General features: G+C 41.7%; 1 protein-coding gene across 1 annotated transcript; it reads left to right on the forward strand.

Moving 5' to 3' along the window:
* The first annotated feature begins 449 nt into the window (after positions 1-449).
* LOC115431704 (probable RNA-binding protein 46) lies at positions 450-24,557 on the forward strand. Its single transcript, XM_030152327.1, is given in 13 exon segments — positions 450-467; positions 4,356-4,478; positions 4,743-4,818; positions 4,821-4,943; positions 9,050-9,097; positions 9,100-9,203; positions 10,052-10,181; positions 16,699-16,790; positions 18,983-19,255; positions 19,467-19,546; positions 19,684-19,694; positions 19,959-20,158; positions 24,333-24,557. Coding segments are annotated over 13 exon segments (1,503 nt in total).
* The last annotated feature ends 1,289 nt before the right edge of the window (positions 24,558-25,846 follow it).

Below are 25,846 nucleotides of genomic sequence, written 5' to 3' on the forward strand. Positions count from 1 at the left end.
GTCAGCTAAAGTGTGACACAGCAGACTTTTCTGTGATTTTAATCAGGGCTGAAACCTTTACTGTGTCAAGAAATGTTTAAAGACCGAGCAGGTAAGTCTTAATCTGCGATAATTAGCTACATTAAACAGCTAACCGCGGCTTGTTGGTACAGTTTGATAAAACAAATCGGTTAGTTAACCTTAAAGTTAGGTTCGCTAGCATACATTTAGCTAACATGAAGAAGAAAGGCTTCAGTAAAGTGTATTTTTAGTGTCTCATTCCATGTTAATGCTATGTATGTTTCAGTACTTGTTGAACTAAACAGTCAGTAAATGAGTTTCTGTTGTAGTCGGTGTCGTTTATTGGCAGGATTATTCATATTAACATGTTGTGAAGGCTGTGTTGGCTAACTGAGCTATTGATCCTTTGGACGTGACGTCACGCTCTGTTCGCGCCGCAAACGAGCGCCATGACGGACGGCGGAAGTGTGGGACTGCACAGTGGAGCAGACCGGCTAATGTCGAATTTGATCTGAACCTTCTCCTTTTTGTTCGTTTTTAACAGACAGACAGAGCCTGGATCTGATGGAGCTGATATTACAGATAGAACAGGCTTTGTTTGGGTCCATAGCATTAGCAATTAGCTCCACCAAATGCTAGCTAGGTGGTAGACTGGGTTAACTCCCATGATCCACTGTGTTCCAGTGTCTGTCATCAGTCCCTTCAGTATTAGCTCTGTTGTTGTAGTGTCCTGCCTTTGGACCAGCTCCACTATGTTCTATGTCCGACTGTTATTGTCCTGATTCTGGTCCATCTGTTCTAGTGGTGGAACTGTACATATAACTGTGTGTAGATAGTAGAAAGGCAGACACTTCAGTAGCAGAGCTAATACGGTAGGATACTGAGGACACACTAACATTATTTCACAGCGTTAGTTCATTAGAGCTACTTTTGGTTCCAGTCTGTTTGAGTGTGATGGCATGCTAGGGGAAACATGTTAAAAACATACACAGGTAGCTAGCTAACATTAGCTGTATCTTCCTTTACCATTATTAGAGACATTCCTCTGCCGTGAGCGCAGTACAGGGACTCAGTAATTGAACCTGAGACTAAGAACTGGGATCACCCAGACTTTAGTCTGCTTTTAGATCAGCACCTGTGTATGGGGGACACTGCATTTAGAACAGAATGGGACAGATCATGTGCTGTAAACTCCAGTAGACTGGAGGATTTTGCTAGATCCATAAACGCATCAGGAGGGAGAAGGTATGGGTCGGTAGCTAGCCCTGCAGCTTCTCCAATAGCATTCTTTGTGCCGTCCAGTAAGGTAAGTCACTTTGCAGGACAACTCCAAAACTTATTTTCAGTATTGTAGCCATAATCTATCGCTCATTCTTTTGTTTGCTGTGTCGCTTTTGCCGTCAACTGTGGTGCTGCACCCCTAGTCACATGATAACTGTGATGATGGTACAAAGGGTCAATAAATTACATTTACACAGTCTTTAAGATAAGCTATACTTTATTGATACCACCATGGGGAATTTTACAGTTAACAACAGCAACATACAACACACAAGTGCAAAGAAAAAGACAAGTAGAAAACAAAAACAAGTGTGAAATGAGATATAAAAGAAAATGAGAATTTGGTATTCATATAAAATAAGTTATTTATATTATAATTGAAGCTAGTGGATTAAATGGTAGAATGGCTTTGAAAGGATGATTCCCCCTTGATGCTTTGTTAATTTGTGAAAAGCTATTTAATCAGTGACTATGATGAAGATAACCTCCTTACACCTTAAGGTGGTTGGTTCTGGTCCTTTGTTACCAGTTTGTTTACACTTTATTTGGCCTCCTTTTTCTTGGTCACTTTTACTCTGTCAGTGCACTGCTGATGGAGTTTGATTTCAGCTTTTTTGCTGCCTGTGCCTGACCTGGAAACATGAGCTTTGTTATGTTGAATCTTGTGGGAACTTCACTGCATTTTCCTGTTTCCTGAGACGAATATAGATATCATATATAATGGCTTGATACCAAGAGAAATACTTACTGTTCAAGGACTAGACTTTGTTTTAGTGGGCGCTGTGGATACCTGTCGGCTGGTACATATTAAAAAAAAAGATACCTGTGGTATATCTTCTGATCTCTGTAGGCTTTGCTTTCAATCAGTACCTTATTGTCATTGTCCATGAATACTGAGTTCGATGAGCAATATGAGGTACATAAAAAAGTCACAAATGAAATATTTTAATCTAGTAAGGAGAGGTGAGTATATGGAAAAAAATGCCAAGTTATTGTTGATATCATTGTCAGAATTGCGATTTTAATTGTGTACAGTTAGCATTTTGTGGAAACACTTAGCTGCAGTCTTGTGTATTAGTGCAAATAAGTACTGTAGGGCAAAGGATTTTCAGGAAAATGTATTTGAAATGACAAAAAATTGTGGAAAACGTTTTTTTAGGAGTTTTATGAGTGTGAAATGTTTGTAAAGTGACAAAATTTTGTGCCGTCATTCTGGGTTCATTTTATAAACACTCATAAATAAACAACATTTATTCCAAATACATTGATATTTGAGTATTATATTATTGATGTAATATCTAAACACACAGGTTTAAAATTAATAAATGCATATATCTATGCAAAATACATTGGAATATAATGTGAATATTATTTGTAGTTGTAAATACTGCAAAAAAAAAAAAGTATATGATACTGATAATTGAAATAAAAAATGTTTAATTTGATATTACTTTTGTTGTCCATCCATGATGCTGCCATTTTTCAAAACTCTTGCTATTTAGGTCTGATCAAATATTTTTTTTCCTCTATAACCGTTTATTGGGTTGTAAAATAGGGTTTAAGGTTTACACTGAATATATTTGAGGATGAAAATGTTAGAGGAACTCACTTTGGAGAACTTTGGAATTCTTGCAAAAAATAGACGTGAATTTTTTGTCCATCCATGACGCAGTTTTTTTTTTTATATATATTTTCATTTAATAATATTTGAAAGTAAATGTTGCCCTTTGAGTCTGTTTAAGATGGCATTTAGACCTTTACAATTATGTGGATATGTGTCTTAAACTAGTCTGGTTCAAAAGTTATGAATCAAAAAGTAGTGAGCGGTCCATCTGTGACACCCTTGACCTCGCCCTGCAGCTAACAATTATTATTTAATTAACTTGTTGATCATTTTCTTGGACCTGTGATGAATGGGCCACATATCCAGGGTTACGTAGCCTTCACCTGTTGGTTACCCCGGCAACCCCCTTGAAGACTAAGTGATGTTGAAATTGAGTAAATAAATGAGGGATTATTTTCTTGATGAATCAGTATGTCATGTGATGGTGTCCTCAAAGTGCTCTGGTGCCCTAATGGCTCCATGGGGGGGTCAGGAGGGTGTGTAGGGTAGTTTGTGTCTCCATGGGAGATGGTGGCAGAGGGACTCTGAGCACAGGTGATGATCTGCTGATGTGCCATGTTGATAAGCAAACACCTTTCAATAACTTTAGTGCAAGTAACTCACATGTGTGAATGTGACTCAGCCTTTAAAGCAGAAACAGGTCAATGGAGACTGGATGTTTTACTATTATTTAGTATTTGCAGACCTTGGGCTTTGACAGTGCCCCATTTAGACCTTCTCTACTTGACAGTTGATGTTAATTATTGGTGTTCATGTATTTTGGTCATTATTACTTGCCTTAGATCCTAAATTCAACAGTTGCCTAGTTTCTAATAAACTAAGAAATTGTACATTTCCAACCATGTTCCAAACTGTTTATTTATTGGCCTGTAAAAGTTCACTATTAGTAGACCTCTATTTTACAGTCTTATTTAGACTAAGACGCATAAAGATACAATTTGACCTTGATCAGTAGCTGATTATGGGATGTTTTATTAGTGATAACACTAATGTGAAACATGTAGCGTGAAGGCCTATCACAAGCATTACATAATCACACTAATTTACATAAATTTGACCTCTATCAACCGCTGCTTGAGCCTCTTTGAATCGATATTTTGATTTTATATCTGTTGAATATTTCAGTAACAGGCTTTGCTATATTTTAGTTCTATCTGTTCCATCTAAATTCTGATTCCTTTTTTATGGTGGTTGTACATGATTCATTTTGATTGTTTATCCTGATTCCTGGCACAACACTGTTCTAATATTAACAGAATAGACAATAATATCCTAAATTGCAGTAATTGTGTGTCAGATTTCACTTGACTTTGAACTGAAGATTTCATGGATCACTGTGTGGTGGTGTGGAGGAGAATGCTGCTGTCACTTAGTATATGATCACATGACTGTTTTCCCATGCTGTTCATTGGACAGATGGTGATGGAGAGGTGGATGAAGGTTCTAGTAGGTCAGCCCACTCGTGAGTGAAGAAATCTTTAAGGCGTCCTGTGCCAGAGAGATGGCTCTGCGCGCTCTGATGGAGAAGACTGGCTATGACATACTGCAGGAGAATGGACAGAGGAAGTATGGAGCCCACCGCCAGTACCGGGGCTGGGGACTGGGGGATACGTTTGATCAGATAACAGCAATAACCTGATTATGAGAAATCACATTAACACACCATGATTTGTCCCCAGTTCTCCCATGTCTTCATGCATGTATAACTGTTAATCTGATTTATTTAGTTCTTTCTTCTTTCATTGTATTTTTTGAAGTACACCTAAACACATCTGATCGGATTTTTACAATTATTACAGTTGGATTATTTGTGTCATGTACACAGGCTCAGTGACAGACTAACCCGCTGTGTGTTTCAGACTGGGAGGGGCCACCACCCCCACGAGGCTGCGAGGTGTTTGTGGGGAAGATTCCAGAGACATGTATGAAGATGAGCTGGTTCCACTGTTTGAGAGGGCTGGAAGGATCTACGAGTTCAGACTGATGATGGAGTTTAGTGGAGAGAACCGCGGCTACTCCTTCATCAGTACACCAACAGGTACGTACATGTGTAACGCTTTCGTCAAGTACCCAACAGGTACGTACACGTGTAACGCCTTCATCAAGTACACCAACAGGTACGTACACGTGTAACGCCTTCGTCAAGTACACCAACAGGTACGTATACGTGTAACGCCTTCGTCAACTACACCAACAGGTACGTATACGTGTAACGCCTTCTTCAAGTACACCAACAGGTACGTACATGTGTAACGCTTTCGTCAAGTACACCAACAGGTACATATACGTGTAACTTCTTCATCAAGTACACCAACAGGTACTAATACATGTAACACCTTCGTCAAGTACACCAACAGGTACGTATACATGTAACGCCTTCGTCAAGTACACCAACAGGTACGTACATGTGTACGCTTTCGTCAAGTACACCAACAGGTACATATACGTGTAACTTCTTCATCAAGTACACCAACAGGTACGTATACATGTAACGCCTTCGTCAAGTACACCAACAGGTACGTATACGTGTAACGCCTTCGTCAAGTACACCAACAGGTACGTACACATGTAACGCCTTTGTCAGTTACACATTTGTGTAATGCCTTCATCATGTACACCAACTAGGGATGCAAATTATTGATTAATTCACTAATCGTTAGTTGGTTGCCCTTATCGATTGATTAACGATTAATTGATAAGCGGTGATTTTCCTGAGAACCTGAATTTCTTTTTCAATACGGTCTAAAAAAAATCAAAGCTAAATATTGTTTATACACTTAAGGAAAAAAAAACATGTCATATTCCTTAATGATTGATTTATTGAACCATTGGATACAGTCAGTGTTTCCTGTGGAATTCATCTGTTGATGTGGCGCCATGTAGGGGGGGGGGGGTGCACGCGCGTGCGTTTCGCCGGTCGGTGGGTAGGTGCATGTGCGTGCGTTTCATCAGGGTGGTACTCACACATGCGCAGTGCGGCTGGGGGATGCGTGTGTCGGTTGGTAACCGCACACGAGCGTGCATCACTTTCTGTCCTACTTCTAATACTATGGGGGTACGGTGCAGTCTGTGCCCCCGCAAAAGTGAAAGTGAAACTTTTCGCTCATTATCTTTTCCCCACCTCCTGAAGCTTCGCAAATGCATTACATACCTGTGGCCCGAATGAGGAGCCTGGAGGATGTTTTCAACTTCTGTCTCACTGACCGTGGACTAGACCAACCTCCAGGGAAAACGCTCCAGTCCGATACCGATCCCGCATTTGTGTGTGTATTTAGTTCATTAGTCGGTATTTAGTAGATACGCCTTCATCTTGTACACCAACAGATACATGTGTTTGCAGGGTACAATTAGTCAAAAAACAGTGTGATGCTTTTTGTTTATTTAATCATGAAAAAACAAGCAATCAACAGTCCTAACTATTTTTTTATGTTAACGGAAGGCCCAATTACATGTCGAACAGCTGAACATTCATCTTTAATGCAAACTAAAAATTAGAAAATTAGAGCTGCAATGAGCACTCAAATAATTCGAGTACAAAAAATCATCAGATCTTTTTTTAGCCTCGATTATTTGTTTGATTATTAATTTCATTAAGCAGCTCCGGCTTGGACTTGCTGTTCACTGCCAGGTCCTGGTGCTTGGTACCTGGGACAGGCACGCTCCTCCCCCGCTTCAGCACACACTGAAGTGGCACACCCAGACACACACCCTCCAGGTGAATCTGAGGAATGAGCAGCGGCCCTGGTGGGGAACCAGCTGTTCATCCACACAGGTTTCATGGCTGAGGTTGAATATCGAGGGGGAGTCACCCTGTCCACGCCTGTGTGAAGTCTGCCGGCCTGTCCACGCTGTGACGCCGTGACCAGGATGGCCGGTCATCAAACTGATGGGTTAGAATCACTTTAGGGGCATGGTGGAGCGAAACACACCCCAGCCCGTCTGTCCCACTTGCTGCAGGTTACCTGGTTGTGGGAGCAGTACACCCCGTCTGCAGGAGGAGCCCAAATACGTGCACATATGTGGGTGTGGTATCGGTCCAGTCCCGGACAGAGCATTTTCCCTGGAAGCTGGTCTAGTCCACGGTCACCTGGACTATCTGGGACAGAGAGACAGGAGTTGAAAACATCATCCAGGCTTCTGATCCGGGCCATAGTATATAAGGCGGTCACCCTGGTGGCCACAGGAAAATAGCGGAGGGGGGGGCACTGCATCTCCCCGCTCCTGGAGATTATTCCCTCGTGTGTACCTCCTCCGTGCTGAAATCGCATTCCATCCTGTCAGGTAGTGATGCAGGCAGAATGCCCATTTCATCTAAACTGCCCCTCTTCAGACCCACCTGCAGTTGCAATAGTATTGTTGTTTAAAAATCAGATTACTCAATTAATCTCTGTAATACTGGGTAGAATACTTGACTTCAAAAAGAATCAATAGCTGCAGCCCTAGTAAAAATACATGAAACAGTTAATGTTCTGCGATGGCCACACCTGCGATTGGGGAGGTGGCCTAATTAAGGTGCAGGACTGTGGATAAGGGCCGATCACACCGACATGGTAGAGGATTTATGGCAAATGGGTAACTCTGTCAGACTGTAAAACGTAACATCTAATCGATTAAGATTCCACATCATGTCAAAATAATTCAGCTAATTAGACTGAGTAAACAGTTGGTCTGATGTCGGACTTCATGTGTTGAGCATGTACATTGGCGCCTGCAGATGTCCGTCCGTAAAGCCTGCTGTGCTAACCGAGTGACTTTGGGGGGGGGAGACACACTGATACATATAGAGAGAGATAAGTAAGGTATATGAAGTATTTATGTGCACGGGGACGTTCACAAATTCTGAGACTGCCGACAGTTCGGTTCAGCTGGAAGTTAGTGCCAGTAATGTAGGATATACGTGTAAGAAAAGTCAGTTCACAACCTGCCTGTTATTCACTGTTTTTTTAATCATTGATGGGGTTGTCCCTCCCCCAAGGATGTAATTCATTCAGCAGAAGTAGGGATCTAAAAACCGGGGGGGTTGATCCCCACCACCCCTCCAGCAAATTGTACCTTGGGTGTGGTGTACTGCCTTTGTCATGTACACCAACAAGTACATGTGTGTAACACCATCATCATGTACACAAGGGTGGTGCATTGGCAAGAATCTGGCAATACAAATCATAATGCTAGGACCACAATACTTTATCACGATACTGTTAATGTGGTGATATTTTGTTGTTTTGTTTTGTTTCTTTTTTTAGATGATAATTTCATGGAAAAATTGAATTACACCAGAAATATGCACAAATACCAAACAGATTATTTGATCAGAACAGGATCTAACATTATATCACAAAACATTCCTCTGTGAAGACTTACATTCTTTGCAGATAAAGTTTTAACATCTGGCTTCACCAGTACAAACACACACACATACACACAAAATAATTAAATAAAACTATGTTTTACAACATTACAGTTTAAGATGTTGCTCAAATGTTCAAATTCTATCATTTGTGAACAGAATGCATAGTGTACAGCCCCTGAATCATCCAACATCATAACATTATTTTTGTGAAATCCCAACAAAGGAACTAACATCTGCCTCTTTCAGACAGTAAGAAGTGGTTTTAGGATGCTTGAAGTAACCATTATTTAACAAAACAGTGTTATCAATTTCAAAAAACTACATGCATGACCTGAAAATACCACAATACTACGTGTTTAGTACAAACAACAGAGTAAAATACTCATGTGAATATATAAATTAAAGCTTTCTGGAATCCTCAAAAAAATAAGCATAAAAGGAAACCTAAAAAAAATAACCTCTGCCTTATCTTAGCATAAGGCAAAAAAAAAAAAAAAAATCAACATGTAAGTTCAAATTTGCTTTCATTATTCTTCAGTGTTTCATGTAATGTTTAATGCATTGACAAGTTCCTGAATAATTATGAGACAGAACAACTTTTAAAGTGCAGTAAGTAAGTAAGTGCACATATTACAGATACTTCGTTCAATGAGTGCTTTTGCAATCATAAATGACTGATGTATGAAACATGTTATTCTGCAGTCATATTAAACCACTAAAAACTTGCACAATTGAGTGAATAAGAAGTTGAAGCTGTAGTGTTTGACCAGGTTCTGATGTGTTGTTGGTTAGAGAGGCAGCTCAGAGAGCCATCGAGACGTTGGACAACTATGAGATCAGACCGGAAAGTTCGTCGGCGTCTGTATGAGTTTGGATAACTGCCGCCTCTTCATCGGCTCCATCCCCAAGGACAAATGGAAGGACCAGATCATGGAGGAAATGAAGAAGGTACACTTCAGCTTCTCCAAAGTTTGAGGAGCTCTGGTTAGCATTATAGTGTTTATAAGTTTAACATGAGTCACAGATTTTCCGAGTGTGTTTTTTTTCCATTTAATCTGATCAGTAGTTTGTTTTGTAACTGGGCCCCACTTCCTGTCTGAGAACATGGAGTATCCCAGTATAAACATGGTTTGGATATTTATGTTCTAAACTCACTGTGAACTGCAGGCTCCTGTAGTTATTGCTTTTTAACACTAGTTTAGGATTTACAAAGGTTAGAGGGACCCATAAATGTGAGCTCATGCACACCTGTGGACAGATATCAGGTGTGGTGAATGTACTGAGGTACTGGCCTGTGTTTATGCCCAGGATTTGTAATTAACTGCTCCCACATTTATTAAACCCTCAGAGAATGAATGTGCTTGGAAACTAGTTCTGTCATTGACACTTTCAGTTAACTTTGTTGTTTGTTTACAATAGACTGTTAAATTAAATCTGCAGATATCTGAAAAACACATTTATGTCAACACAGTTATACAAAAGCAATTTGGTATTCAACACGTTGTTTGTAGAATTGGTTGTGAGCTGTGATTGGATCGGCTGTGGGATGTGATTGGATCGGCTGTGGGATGTGATTGGATAGGCTGTGATCGGGTCAGCTGTGATGGGGTCAGTTGTGGGCTGTGATTGGATAGGATGTGGGATGTGATTGGATAGGCTGTGATCGGGTCAGCTGTGATTGGGTGAGTTGTGGGCTGTGATTGGGTGGGCTGTGATTGGATGGGTGGTGGGCTGTGGGTGGTAACGGTCTTGTCAAAGTTCACTTCTTAATTAGATGTCCTGTTTGTGTATCCCAGGTGACGGACGGTGTCGTGGATGTTATCGTCTACCCCAGCTCCACAGATAAGACCATTAATCGAGGTTTTGCCTTTGTTGAGTTTGAATCTCACAAAGCTGCAGCCTTGGCCAGGCGGAAGCTCAAATCAGGTACACCAACACATTTTCATTTACTTCACTGTTGTTAGTAAACATGTAAACTCATCTATACACACCCACACAGCTAAGGCGCAGAGCTGTTTTAATAGTGTGTTCCTGTGTTTGACCAGCAGAGGGCGGCAGAGCACAGAAAACTGCAGCTGTAGTTTTGGATCCACAATCTTACTTGTCACACATGTATAGATTTTCAGAATTGAGAGAACAGTATGCACAGTGTGCTTTATAACTCACAGGAGTCTTGTTTACATGAGCATTGGTGTATTCCACAGTCAGCACTGATAATCAATGAACAGGCAACGACAACGTACGACCATTGGTTTTATAGTCACCTCAGTACATAAAACACAAATACACGTTTCAGTTTGGTTGTCTTATGCACTTCCATATGGTAGTACAACAGCTCCAGTCTTTTTTGGTTACTGTAGTAAATAAAGCAGCTGATGTCTAAATTATGGCCTTATACATTTGCTTTTGCTGCTCAAGTTGAACCATTGTCAAAGTTTTCGTGTGTTTGACAGAGTTTATGGAAGGATTCACTTTCATCCTGTCCTCTCTGCATTCCCAGGAGGAATTTGTTAAAGTCATGTTGACTTTTTTCAAAAAATTGTTTTTTTTTTTGTCATTTATTTATGTATGCTTTGTTGTATTTACAGCTGAGGGGGGAGGTTTACTTTCCCATTAGCTCAAACTCAGCTCTTTGCAATTCAGAACCTTGTTTTCTTTCATTTCCATATTCAGGTGTTTTTTTTTTCCATGTCATGTTTATTGTGCCTTCAACTGACTCAAGGGTTTTATAAGCAGCATATTGTAGGAGCTCTGATTATTATATTATTGAGGAAAATGGCTATTCATGAGAACTGGTTTTACTGTTCATCACTTCATTAAACAAACACTTCAAGTAAAATGTAAATGTGACTGCAGATAGATTATATTATTCAAAGATTTGGAGGAACTTGGTGCTGCTCACCCTCTCCACAACAGCACTGTAGATGTTAAGTGGGGGGTGCTGCGAGTGTGTCTTCTCCTGAAGTCGACCACAATCTTTTTGGTTTTCCTCACGTTCAGGGACAGTGTTGTCCTTACAACACAGGGTCAGTTGGCTCATTTCATTCACACACACCCAACCCGCATTTGCGGCCTCAGTGTGGGAAAGTCCAGCACCCAGTTGTAGAGAGGGGTTTTGAGTCCCAAGTGTCCGAGATTTTGTATTAGCTGCTGGGGGTTGATTGTGTTGAATGCTGAACTAAAGTCTAAGAACACCATTTGCACATACAGTATGAGTTTTTTTTGGGCCAGGTGGGTAAGGGTTGGGTGAAGAGCAGCAGACATAACATCCTCTATGGCAGTGGTTCCCAACCTTTTTGGCTCGTGACCCCATTTTGACATCACAAATTTCTGGCGACCCCAGACATTCAAAACTGAGACTTTTTTTTTTTTTTTGTAAAATTAATTTGTTTTTGATCATGTAATTGTTTACCATACTATGTTGCAAATAAACATTAATTTTAGACAACATGTAGGCTATAAAATTTATATTATAATGGACAGAGTCAGAAAATCCAGGTGTAGATTACTGCACAAGTGAGAATTTGATTTTCCGTGGTCAGGATATGTACAGTCAGTCCAGCTGTGATTTACAAGGAGGACAATTAATACTATACAAACAAGAACTCAAACTATGAATTATGAAAGAGCTGCAGCATCTGAAACTAGGGCTGGGTAAAAAAATTGATTTAATTGATCTTAGATCGATCTCATTTTAAGTTTGCGTAATCGATTAATAGTGGATGAGATTGATTTTTCAGAGCAGGACTGGGAGTACGTGGAGCCACGGGCAGCTCCACCTTGCGAACCACTGGGGAAGACTTGGTCTTGCTCGCGAAAAAGATGTGGAAAAGACGCGGTGGGGAAACCCCCTCTGCTGGAGGTCCTCCAGCCGCAAACTCAAACCCACAGTGTGAACGAAGTGGCCGCCCGGCGAGTTGCAGAAGCCGGTCGTTCTTGGAATAATAACTTGGATCCATACTATCACTTATGGCTGAGTACGGAGTTAGAGGAAGAGTAAAGTAAAGCGACAATGTCTGACCTCTACCCTACCCCCCGACCAACATTCATGGAGCGCGTGCACCCCCCATCCCCGCTCCGCTCTGGCCAACAATCACGGAACCCCCCCCCATGTTGCATGACTGCGGTACTTAAATAATCAGGTTACAGCTCAAAATTGTAGTTTGGTATCACTAAATTACTCTGAATCAATCAATTAATACTGAATGGAATCGATACTGAATCGAATTGAATTGAATCATGATTAATTGATTCAGAACTTGATGAATCGAATTGATTATGGAAATTGGCCATGATACCCACCCCTATCTAAAACCAACCACAGCGAACATTTGACAGATAAACAGAACCACAGTGCTGCAATTTCAGTTTGTTATGGATTGGGATTGTCTCTGTCAACTCAACATAGATTTTTTATTAACTAAGTTTTTTTGTAGCTCGGTGTATTAAATTCGGTTCCACTAGTCTGTAATTGGGGCGACACGGTGGTGCAGTGGTTAGCACTCGTGCCTCACAGCAAGAAGGTCCTGGGTTCGATTCCAACACCAGTCGACGGGGGGTGGGACCTTTCTTTGTGGAGTTTGCATGTTCTCCCCATGTCTGCGTGGGTTCTCTCCGGGTACTCCGGCTTCCTCCCACCATCCAAAGACATGCACTAATAGGTTAATTGGTTAATCTAAATTGCCCATAGGTGTGAGAGTGATTGTTTGTCTCTATATTTTCAGCCCTGCAATGAACTGGCGACTTGTCCAGGGTGTACCCCGCCTTTGCCCCTATGTAGCTGGGATAGGCTCCAAGAGACCCCCGGGACCCTAGTGAGGTTAAAGCGGGTTCAGAAAATGAATGAATGAAGTTTTTTTGTTTTTTTTTTATCAATTACTAGAAATTTCAGGCAACCCCATTTGAATTCCAGGCGACCCCACATGGGGTCCCGACCCCAAGGTTGAAAAACTGTGCTCTATGGATCTGTTTGACCTATATGTGAACTGAAATTGGTCATGGGTGGGGGGGGTGTTGGCATAATGTGCTGCATGGCCATGCACTCGAAGCACCTCATGATGATGGAGGTCAATGCTGTGGGCCGATGGTCATTGAGGCTGAATGGTTAAGGTTTCTTCGGGAGTGGTACTATTGTTGCTGCTTTGAAACACATAGGGACAACAGGTTGGCTCAGGGAGAGGGTGAAGATGCCGGTGAGGAGCTTCTTGAGCTCCTCGGCACATTCCCTCAGAACACCAGGTCTGTTGTCTGGTCCAGCGGCCTTGCATGGGTTGATCCTGGAGAGGGTCCTCTTCACACTGGCTGGAGCCAGACACAGGGTGTGCTCGTCCAATGGAGGAGTGGTCTTCTGAGCAGGTGTGTTGGTTCGTGTTTCAAAGCAGCCAAAGAAATTGTCGAGGCTGTTAAGCAATGAGATGTCACTCTCACAAGTCCGTGGTGAAAGTTTGTAGTCTTTGAGAGTCTAACATGCCATGCCAGAGAAACTACTTCTCTGGTGTTGCTGAAGTGTGCGGATGTTTTCTTGCTGTACTATCGTTTTGCTTCCCTGAGTGCACAGGACAGATTGGCTCTGGCTGTTGCTAGGCCTGCAGTGTCACTGGCCTGAAGGCTGCATCCCAAGCCCTCAGGAGCCTGTGAACCTCTCCTGTCAGCCATGGTTTCTGGTTAGCATGGACAGTGATTGTTTTGCAGTGAGTGACATCATCACTGCTTTTTGTGATGTATGCTGTAACAGCTTCTGTGTACTCTTCAGTGTCTGTGGGTTTATTGAGTGGCAGTGTGTTTCAGAGCATACAGCCCCTCTGGCCTCACATGTACCTCCCTTTGTGTTGGTCTGATGGCTCTCACTCTGGGTCTTTATCCAGGTCTCAGCATGATAGTGATATGATCAGAGAGACCCAGGTGGGGAGGGGAGAGGCCTTATATGCTCCCCTGCAGGTTATTGTTATCTCTACAGTTTAAACCGACTGCAGAAAAGTTATCTGTTATGGCAACGATAGTGCACTGCAGAAACAGCTCTGCAAGAAAAAAGCTAAAATGCGTCCAAGTTGTGGAACTATGTTCGTATGTGATAAGTTCTAATATGTATATAATTACACATAATAACAGTTATCATGTTAAATCAGTGTGGTTGTCAGTTTTACATTTTCTTCATCACACAAATATTTATTCAAGTATGTAAAAACCATGTTATGTCCACCCTACAGTTTAGACAGACAATAACAGAAAACATTGGATCACTGTGCACTTTACTCCCATTTTAATGCATTACATCACATGCAGTTACAAATGACAGAAATTCACTCAGTGCAATGTTTGTTAGAAGATGTTTTCCATGAAGACACCTCTCAGAGTGTTGTGTAGAGCTGGAGGTGGATGCTCACCCTTGTCTGTGCAGTAAAAACCCCGTTAGTTCAGTGGAGTTTCACTGTAGACAAAATATATACTTAGGGCCATCAAAACTGCACAGGTCAGAATAATATGTATATTTGGAGATATATTAAATTAATTGGTGTGGGGTTACCTTCATATTAAAGAGGGAAGCATTGGTCATTAGAGAATAAATTGTGGACAAATTGTGATCTACTTAACACGTTTATTCAGTCACTGAAGACAGGTACTCATAAATTGAAAGTGTCATCATTCAGTATCGGGTGTGTACTCCTCTGGCTTCCAAACAAGCAGTGCAGTGACGACACATGGAACTGTTCTGAGGGATCCGATCCGATCTGGCACTCAGACGACTGATTGTACAGCGTAGACGGCAAGTGACTTCACAGCTCAGACCTGCTGGTAACATGCTAATGGCATGTTCTCTCTGTAGTATTGTAAGTCGTGGCATTTTGAGCAAAAAACCTTTCGGTGTTTTCTTTGCTGTCTTTATACTGGCTATTGACCACACCTAAAGTTACCAGTCAAACGTGACTCTGTACAAGAGATTCGACTCAATGTCCGACATTAGTCCAAATGCAGATGTCGCGCATGTCGGGAATGAAAAAAATACAGGTATTCATTGTTTTACTCATCTTGTGAGCAGCATATACAAAATAGGCACCTGAGCAAATCATTTTCTGGAAGTTGCACCACATGTTTGGACCGTGCATTTTTAATGGTGTTAAGTATATGAGTTTAGCTTCTGAGGAGCAGCCTTTCAGGTTCTGATGATGCAACACTCTGATGTCTGGAGACATTTTAGGACCACTTATCTTGAAGTTGTTCACCAGTTCATAGACTGTTGTCCTGGGAGGCTAAAATCTGTCCCTGTTGACGGATCAATATAGGTATTTTATGTCCAGAGAACATGATGACCAGTGGATGATATATAATGCTGATATCATAGTTTTTGTGCTTTTGTGTTGGTGTCGGGGTTTTTTCAGTAACTTAACGGGCTGTTAAAGCACTGTTCAAAGTTTTCACATTTGTTTTAAGTCTGAGTCTTAATTACCAAGCTTTGCCTTTGGTCAAACAATGTTAATGGTTCATGGTGATGGTCAAGATGTGCCTTTGTACAATATGGGACCTTTTAACACCCAGTGGGTTTGTATACATGTATCAAATAGGGGTGCAACGGTACAGGTAGCCCATGGTTTGGTCTGTTCCTCAATTTTTGGGCCAATGTTTTGGTTCCATTTCAGTACGTGTTTTGTGCTTAAAGAGAACATTTTTTTTTTCTCTCAAAATTTTATTTTTATTTGCTCATCAGCAAAATCTGAATTTTTCAGAAGGAACAAATATCACTGTACTGAATAAAATAACACTTTCTGTCCTGAACAATAGAACCCTTTCTTATTCCTTGACTACTTGTATACAGTCGTATAAAACAGACTCATGCACACATAAGGCTCAAAGGGCACTTTTTTAAAATAAATAAATTCCTGTTCTGCATAGGGAAGTAAAAGAAAATGGCGGTATAAAAACGCCATGGCTATCTGCCGTACGCATTTCCTTGTAATAGCGTGTCTCAGTAGTTAAAAGTGAGTTGCTATGCAGACATTGTGTTGAAATGCGGCTCGGGTTGGGTTGTGGGTCTAATGTACGCAGGTACAGGTGGGTGCAGGTTTGGAAAACTGGTGGATCTGTGCAGGATGAATGTTGAGACTAAAGCCACCTCTCTATCCGCTGTCTCTCACTGGGGGGCGGGGCTTCCCTGTGCTGCGTGCTCACATGCATATCCAGAGAGAGAGAGAGAGAGAGCAGTATATAAAGCGGCAACGCAGAATCAATTGCAAAATCAAAATCCCGCGGTCCATAAAGGTGGATCGTCCTGTGCAGGGCAGACGGAATGGTACACGGTTTTCCAAATACCGTTGCATCCCTAGTATCAAATGTGATTTGCAAAACTATGAACGCAGTCTTTTCATTCAAGGTGTCCTTCATAACACCTGGAAAACCTTTTCCTTTTATGAAAAGTGAAAGCTCCCTCTGTCTGTGTGTGTTTTACCAGGTGCCTTCCAGCTGTGGGGTCATTCCATCCAGGTGAACTGGGCTGAACCGGAGAAGAACGTGGACGTCATGCAACGTGTCAGAGTCCTTTATGTATGTATATAATAATAATGGATTGGATTTCTGTAGCGCGGTTATTGATCGAAACACACAAGCATGAACCCCCCCCCCCCCATCCCTGGGTGAACTAAGTGCGTGCAACCGATATTTTATGTGTAGTGAACAGTGAAAGGTCAGGGTTGTTTCAGGTTCGTGTGTGCTGAACTTGGAGAAAAGGTCAGATTCTAAGAAAAAGATCTTATCTAGCAGCTTTGTGGTAAAAGCAAGCTGAGTTAATCTTGATTATGAACTTAGGGACTTTCTGTGGTCAAGAATTGCACAAGTGTTAGAACTAGACGTACTTACGGAAACTCTTTGTGGTTAAAATATGCAGTGTAAGCTAAATTATTGGTGCAAATGTCAAACCAAGGTGTGATTACTCAGGTGAACTTTCAAATGGGGTTTTTCTTAGAATTAGCGTACGTGGAGTTATTGACGTAAGCTGTGACATGTTTTACCCAGCAACAACTGTCAGACCAATCATATGTGAATATTGAGATAATGAACCGAATATGGAAGTCTTCCAAGTGACTGAAGACTATAAAATGTAATGAAGAAGATTTTCATGTAGAAGAGACAAAGGCAGAGACGAATAGTGTGTTTGATGCAAGACTAATTGATAACTGACTTCTTTCTTTTTTTGTAACTTTTTCTATTTTTGCCTGAAGCAATAAATCAAGCTCTGTTTTAACTTTTTAAAACCTCAACTCTTCTTTTGGTGAATTCTTCATTTCTCCTGGTTTGGCCTGGGGCAGCCTGGATTTAACCGGACAGCCGTTTTTACGGAAGTATTGGAGTAAGGTGGAGAAACACCGACAGTCATGTGTTTCGCATGGGCACGCAGTTTAAGTCAGAGCAAAGCGAAAAGAGTACCTGGTGCATAAATTATAAAGATGTCTGACACGGTAAATTCATCAACCTAAATTAATTGTGATTTTTGGGATTTACTGTTGCTGGCATGTTCATTAATGCAGTTTTTAGCTGTAGTTGGAGTGTTTTTGCCATGTCTCTGTTCATCCACTGGCCCTTAAATAGCAGTATTTTGAGATTATAGAGTTAGACAGGCTGATGTTACAAATGGGAGTCAATGAATTGTGTAGGCCTGTTCATTATAACAAACTCAAGAACAAATCTAAAACCTCAAATGAGAGTAAAACTGTTTTTCAAGCAGTAGTTTCATTGAAGTCACAGTTTAATATATTTGAATTGCATAACCTTTCATGACATTGTACATTTTATGATAATAATGATGCTGCCACAACAAGAAATTGTAAACAAACAAGAATTTAAAACTACAGGCAAAAGACAGTATTTAGTGTGTGACGCACACTTGTCCCACGACATGAAACGTGGTGCAAAACTGCCAAAGACTGGTGCAGTAAGTCACATCTTATCCACACAAGTGCTTAAGACATTGAAAACCCATTAAAGATGTGCATCACTCTGGTCTGTAATGCAAATTCTATTTGTAATTTGACAAAGAACCCCCCCCCCATTAAAAACACACACATATACCTGTACATATCTGTTAATTCTCCTGTCGGTGTCCCTGACCATGGTGATGTAGATCTGGAGTTGGACCCTGAGGCCTTCAATGGCAGCTCACTGATACTAATGTGTGTGTACTATGTACTACTGCTAATGCTGAAGCTGGGACTCTGTGTGTGTATTATGGGTAAAATGCAGACAGCATTTTCCTATTGGGATACTAAAGCGAGTCAACCTTACCCAGGAACCTTTAGAACTCTGCTAAAACAATAAAGCTAATGGTGCCTTATGAATTTTGCACAGTACTGCATCATGTTGCTTTAACACAGGGCACCAGAATATCTGATGAACAAATCGGGCCATGGCTTATTAAGACTAATTAATTAAAAATCAAAATCAGTTCTGAAAGCGATGCAGAGCCTGTGTTAGGGAGACAGAATCAGTGTGATTTGTTTTGAGTGAAAATTCTGAGTTTATGGATGAACTCATAAAGGTTTTCAAGTGACTGCCAAATGTCGTTATTTGGTTCTGTTTCAAACAGGAACCATCACCTAATTGATTGTGACTTTTACACGAGGTACAGTATTTATCTTCAGTGTGAAAACCATCCATCTTGAAAGTCAAGCTTTCATTGGTTAGAAGTTTAAACTTTCTCTTGAAGGTGATTGAAAATGGGCTTGTTGGTTTTTATTGTTCAGGTACGAAACCTAATGCTGAACACCACAGAAGACACTCTTCATCAGGAGTTCTCACACTTCAAACCGGGGAGTGTTGAACGGGTCAGGAAGCTCACCAACTATGCCTTCATCTACTACCGCTCGTGTCATGATGCTGTCACTGCACTCAGCCACATGAATGGAGCTGTGATCGACGGGGCCATGGTCAGCGTGACACTGGCCAAAATGCCAGGCATCAAAGAAGGGGGTGCGGCTGGGAGGAAGCACAGAAACAAAGGATACCTGGGAAATAATGCCACAGGAGGAGGAGGAGGAGGAGGAGGAGGAGGAGGAGGAGGAGGAGGGGCTTTTGCTTTTCACAAGGACAATGGAGGGATTATGGGAACAGCTGGGGAAGGATGCCCTCCAGTCAGAACCTACTCACCTTGCCTGGAAAGCCTCTTCTACTCAACAGGAGGAGGTGAGAGCTACAACAGTTCAGACTCCTTAACTCTCTTGTACATAGTTAGATTTTCCAGTGGCCTTTAACAGCAATGGAAGTGTCTCTCATCTTGATCCTGGGACCTCAAGTCTAAGAAGGTTTGGGTGAGAACCTGTTTTTTCACACCCACCTGTAAGATGCATGACCATGACCTGCTACAGTATCAACAGGTAATAAGAGATCTAAACGTTTGGGTTGGACTTTACTAACACTGGCCTCATGCCCTTCCACCTTTGTGCAGCTGCTGTAAGAGTGAGTGACTGATATCACCTACCTTTGAATGTGGACTTTTTGACCCTCAGACTTTTAGGATGTACTCACAAAAACACATTACCACAGGTCTAAATATGCTATCTGTATATATGTCTGCATGGTGGTAATTTTTTTGCTGTACTTTTTCCATCCGTAGATATAATAATTCCTATGCGCTTGTATGAGCTTCCACTGAAGTGTGTTGGATGTTGTTTAGCACTTACGTTGGTCACCCCAGTGTGTCTTTGTGCTTTGTATGGTCAGATCATCTAGACAGGTGTATGTTACCCCTATTCCCCGGGACCCCGCTGACCCCCACCCGCCTGCTGTCGGTCAAACAGGCTCAGATCTGCTCCGCCGTCAGCCTCCTGGACTTCTACTGCTGTCGGAACAACTGGGCCCAGCCCGAGTACCACCTGTTTTCCACACCGGGCCAGGACGGGATGCTGCTGCTGCTCTACAAGGTTTATTCATGACCACCGCTGCTTCTAAACATCTACACATGTTCCAAGGGTTCCAGCACTAGAACTAGTATTTTTTATTAGGGATAATGTCAGATGATTGTGAGATTGTGTCCATGTTTTCCCCACAGTCCAGGTAAAATTATTCAATGAGCTTCCTGTTTCCATCTTAGAATGCCTTTATTGTCACTATACATATGTACAGCAAAATTAAAATCTTGACAAATATCCACCCTGCTTTCCTGAAATATCCCCAAAACCATTGATCAATTACCTCTTTTATCATCATTTCACCTTCTCACCCCACCTGAGCACTTAAACTGAACATCATGGTGATTTGTTTCATTTTCATTTAACCCTCCTGCTTGTCCAGCAGGGAATTAAAGTTCATGTAAAACAGATTAACTGGAAGTGTTCTGTGGTGAACCGTAGCTGTTCTCACACAGTTTGTGTGTTGAAGTTGTAAGGGTGGTCAAATTTTTTGGGACCAAACACACAGGAATATGTCATGAATTGTTGTTGATCTTGTCTGTGAAAATCCATTTCTTATTTGCCTTTTTGTATCTTTTTTAGCATTTTTTTATCTTTTTTCATCTTCATTTTTTTGTCTCCTTATGTTTCTTTTATGTTTTAGTCGTGTTGCGTCTTTGAGATTCATTTTATCTTTTTATGCCTTTTTATGTTCTTTATGTATTTTATGATTTTTGTTTTTCTCTGACTCCATTTGTCTTGTTGCATCTTTTACTGACCCTAAATTTTGGAAACCAAGTCTTAGACAATCCTGTGGACGTTAGTGTGCAGATAAAATAAAGAAGAGAAAGTAAAAGGCATCCTCATGACCCTTACAGTGACTAAGATGTTCAGAAAATGAATCAACGAATGAGGAAAACTGTGTTGATCAGAATATGAACTCAATACTGCACATCATTGTGGACACTGTTTAGAATCAGCTGACCTCAACCTGCACGTTTGATTGATTGCCAGGTGTCAACGCTGGTGGAGCTGATTCACAACAAATAAGAGACGACCTACAGAGAGGAGGTCCTGAACCTCACTATCTGGTGCTCCCTCAATAACCTGGCACTCAACTCCTCGAAAACAAAGGAGTTGGGGCTGGACGTCAGGAGGAAGAGGGAGGACCCCCCCCCCCCCCATCCGAGGGGGCACCGTGGAGAGGGTCAGTGACTTCAGATTCCTGGGTAGATACATTCCTCAGGACCTCACATGGGGCAGTAACAACAGTGCCCTTGTGAAAAAGGCACAGCAGCGTCTGTACTTTTGAAGGTCACTGAGAAGGGTCCACCTGTCCCAGGAACTGCTGCTGTCCTTCTATAGATGTTCTGTGAACAGCATCCTTACCCACAACGTCCTAGTGTGGTACAGGAGCATCTGTCAGTCTAACAAGAAGGTTCTGGAAAGAGTCAGGAAGTCAGCCCAGAGCATCATGGGAGTCCAGCTGTCCTCTCTGTCAGACATCTGTAACACCAGGTGTCTGCGCTGGGCCAGAAGCATCACCTCCAACGGTTCACATCCCAGACACAGCCTGTTCTCACTTTTGCTGTCAGGGAAGAGGTACAGATCTATCCAGGCCCACACCTCCAGATTTAATAGCATGTTTAATCCAAGAGCAATACGAGTACTGAACACATTATAGTGACAATACCTCCAGTAAGGATATATATGTAACATATATCCTCAATGTTCAGCAAACTGTTTTTTTGGTTGGTTGACATGCTTGTCTTTATTCCATATATATATATATTTACACTTTTCTTTTAAACTGTTTTGCATGACACACCACAAGAGAGCTGTCTCTTTTAATTTCGTTGTACATGTGTATAATGACAAGAAAGGCATTCTATTCTATTCTATTCTATTCTATTCTATTCTATTCTAAACCCTGGGTGGACACACACACTTCATAATAATAATAATAATAATACGTCAGTTTTATATAGCGCTTTTCTAAGTACTCAAAGACGCTTTACAATAAACAACCAAGGGACAAACATACATCCAACGGGTAAGCAGATACAAAGTTAATGCTAAATGGTAGTCGAACAACAAATACAGAGACAAATACTGACAAAAGAAAAACACAAAAGAAGGTAGGTGAGAGTGGAGGAGGTTGAGCGGGCGGTCAGTTTCGAATGATGATCTGAAGAGGTGGGATTTGAGTTGGCTTTTGAATGAGGTGATTATGTCAGAGTTCCGGATGTGAATGGGTAGAGAGTTCCAGAGGGTGGGGGCGGCGATGGCAAAAGCCCTGTCACCCAAGGTGCGGAACTTAGTCTTGGTGATGGGGGCGAGAAGATTAGCATCTGCAGAGCGGAGGCGGCGAGTAGGGGAGTGGCGGTTAAGTAAATCAGCCAGGTAAGGGGGGGGCAAGGTTGTTGTTCATAACCTTCTTGGTGATACTGTACTGTACCGTCTTCTTCCTCTTTTCTGGGTTCGGGTCGCGGGGGCACCAGCCTCAGCAGGGGGGCCCAGACAGCCCTCTCCCCAGACACTTCTGACAGCTCTCCTGGGGAAATCACAAGTCGTTCCTAGGCCAGCCCAGAGATATAATCCCTCCAGCGTGTCCATGGTCGGCCCCAGAGGTCTCCTCCCAGATGGACACACTAGAACAGGGATTAAAGTTCTCCGTCACCACGACAGATTTCCGTCAAATGGAAAAATTGAGGAGGGAAAAAAGTCATATTGAAGTAACTTCCCCACGTGTTTCGCGGAGTCCAGTCGGCACCGCGATCCTGTCCTGGGTCTGCTGTCCTGAATCTGCAGGTGTTTAACACAGGCACGCTACGCACAGGGGGCTGATAGGTTTAACAGTGATGATAATAAGATGACTTCTTTATTTTTATGTCTGGAGGAGAGATTGATGACAATTTATCTTTGGAAGGAAACGCTGCTCATTATGTGTCTCAGAAACACATGGACAAGTTCAGCTTTACCGAAGTTCAGCCTCCAGGCGCTAACTTTAGTTTAGTGCTAACAAGTAGCTTTCATTATGAAAGAACCACAGCGAAAAGGGAAGAAGACAGAACTGATCTACATGGACCTTCATGTTTGGGTTAATAGCTTATCTCCTCTTGCTGGTATATGACTATTGTTTGTGTTTGTGTGTATGTGCCCTTCCCGTGCGTGCGGCTGTGCGCGCCGCGGCCTTACGCGGTTACGCGCCCGACTGCATAAGTGCTTTATTTTGACCCGTTTAGCATCTTATTTCTATCTGTGTGGTACAGTACGAAGATAAAATTGAATTGGTTTCAGTGCCAAAAAGCAGAAAAAATAAAAGATTAGTTGGTTAGGGTTACATTTACACAGACATTTTCCCCAAAATTCATGTGCTGTTGGAGTTGGAGTTATGTTTTAGGAGTTCCTAAATTGTTAAATCAAAAGTTTTTCACTCATTTTTTGCAGTAAGGTTTTCTTCTAGTTATTGTTTTCACTTGCTTCAAAGGTTTTCATACCCTTTAAAATTAACCAGAGAGCACCAAAATTGACCTGAAGCTTTAAAAATTTTCTGTGGGAGGACCCCCAGACCCCCCACCAATACCACTCATGACATTTTTTCTATCCATGTTACTAATCTTCTACACCTGTACACTCTCCCATTCAGTTTGTTTTACAGTATTACCAAATTTGACTATATAAACTTGTACGCTATAGTAGTATTGTATTGCATCATTTTTAATAGTGGCCAATGATTTTGACCAGAAGAAAATTTTCAGTCAGATGAAAAATTTTTGCTTTAATCCCTGCACTAGAAACACCTCCATAGGGAGGCGTCTGGGAGGCATCCTCACTAGATGAACCACCTCAACTGGCTCCTCTGGATGTGGAGGAGGAGCAGCTCGACACTGAGTCCCTGCCAGATGTCTGAGCTCTTCACTCTATCTCTAAGGCTGAGCCCAGCCACCCTGTGAGGGAAACTCATTTCGCCCGCTTGTACTCGTGATTTCGTTCTCTTGGTCATTATCCAGAGCTCTTGACCATAGGTGAGGGTCAGAACGCAAATCGACAGCTTTTTGCGGACAATGTGGTCATGTGAATTCATACATTTTTAAACTGTGTTTTTTCCTGGGGGTTTCATGGCAACAAATTCTCCACAAGCTTGTAACAGACATGCTAGTCATGCATCATCTGACTGTGTTTGTGTATGTTTGTCACTCTGCAGGTAGTGATCTCAGCCACTCAGACAACATACTTCCCTCATAAACTGTGTTTGCTGCTGGAAGATGCCAAAGAGCTGGCAGCGCAGACTGCTCTGTGGAACCTGGGTACTGCACACACATTCACATCCGCTCAGATACAGATGGCTGATGTGTCTTCAGCAGTTAGCTTCATGTATAAACACATGTACCTGTTAGCTGAGTGTGCAGACGAGGTGAAACCAGGTTAACGTTGGCAGTAGAGTGAACTGTAACACCACAGAAAGGTAACATCCATTCTAACTTTATTACAGCTGGTGCACAAGCTGTTCATGTGTTTTTATGCCTCTGTGCCAAAGTCTCTGGATGGATTACAGACTATTTTGGTTTGTCCATCTGTATTTCAGCCCAGTCTTCATTCAAAGGCTTTGAACTGACCTGAGCTGTGAAGGGCTTGAATGAGAAGAGTAGCACCAACTCCAGATGCAATATAGGGCAAAGAAACATCACTTTTGAAAACAGTTGACAGTAGTCACATCTAACAGAATCATGACAGTGAATGGTAATTAATAGGGAGGTGAAGTCATGCCCCAATATAACTCTTGGGCCCTTATTTCTGACAAAAAAAAAAAAAGGAAATGAACTGTCGTCAGTGGCAACAGACAAGGTGTTGTTATTTTTGTCTTGGCACATTTTATCTCATTGTTCTAGGGGTGAATGTGATAATGTTGAAGCTGCAGAAACATCATCAGTGACTGATCAGACTATGTGGTCACTCATTGCATTTACATACACAGATTAGTCGAGCTACAGTTGGAGCTGTTTAATGGGACTAGTGTCTTTATTCCAGTCCACATGGAGGGGAGTGGAATCGATGTATGATGGAAATCCTATCACCTCTGCTAGAACAGATGGTGGTATCCACTCTTTCAGCCTAGTACTGGGCAATTTTCAGTTGAGCTGCAATGTCACAGAAGACAATAGTAGTCAATAACGAGTTAGTAAATTAATAACCCAGATGCTGTTGGGTTCAAGGTCAGGATTTGGGTCAGAACACCTGGTTCAGTTCAGTCTGACTGGTCTGTGTACATGCAGAGTGGATAAAATACCAAACACATTATCTGGGTTGGTTAGTCCCACTTGGAAAACTTCCATTTCAGTCAAGCTAAGATGTTTACATGTACATATTAAGTCCAGTTTTAGTCAGACTAATAGTCATAGGCTGGTTCTTCAGCAGTTTGAGATTATCTTTTAAATCGACAAACATTATACACATTAATGATGGCACAATTTAAAATGGAAAAAATGACTTGCCTGTCAAGGTTTTTTTTTTTTTTTCTAAAGAAAAAGTGACATGTGGCACAGCCAAGGGGAGAGGACTTCACTTTTCTCTATATGGATACACAGGATTGTGATATGCAGTATGTATGTGATATGTATGGAATTGGAATGTTTACTAGAGGCTCCAAATGAAGCACATGAGACCAGACTGACTTCAGAAAAAAATATATTGGGGACTTGGCCCCTCATCAGCGCTGTT

The sequence above is a fragment of the Sphaeramia orbicularis genome, chromosome 13 (genome assembly GCF_902148855.1).
Source record: "Sphaeramia orbicularis chromosome 13, fSphaOr1.1, whole genome shotgun sequence".
NCBI classification, from domain to species: domain Eukaryota; kingdom Metazoa; phylum Chordata; class Actinopteri; order Kurtiformes; family Apogonidae; genus Sphaeramia; species Sphaeramia orbicularis.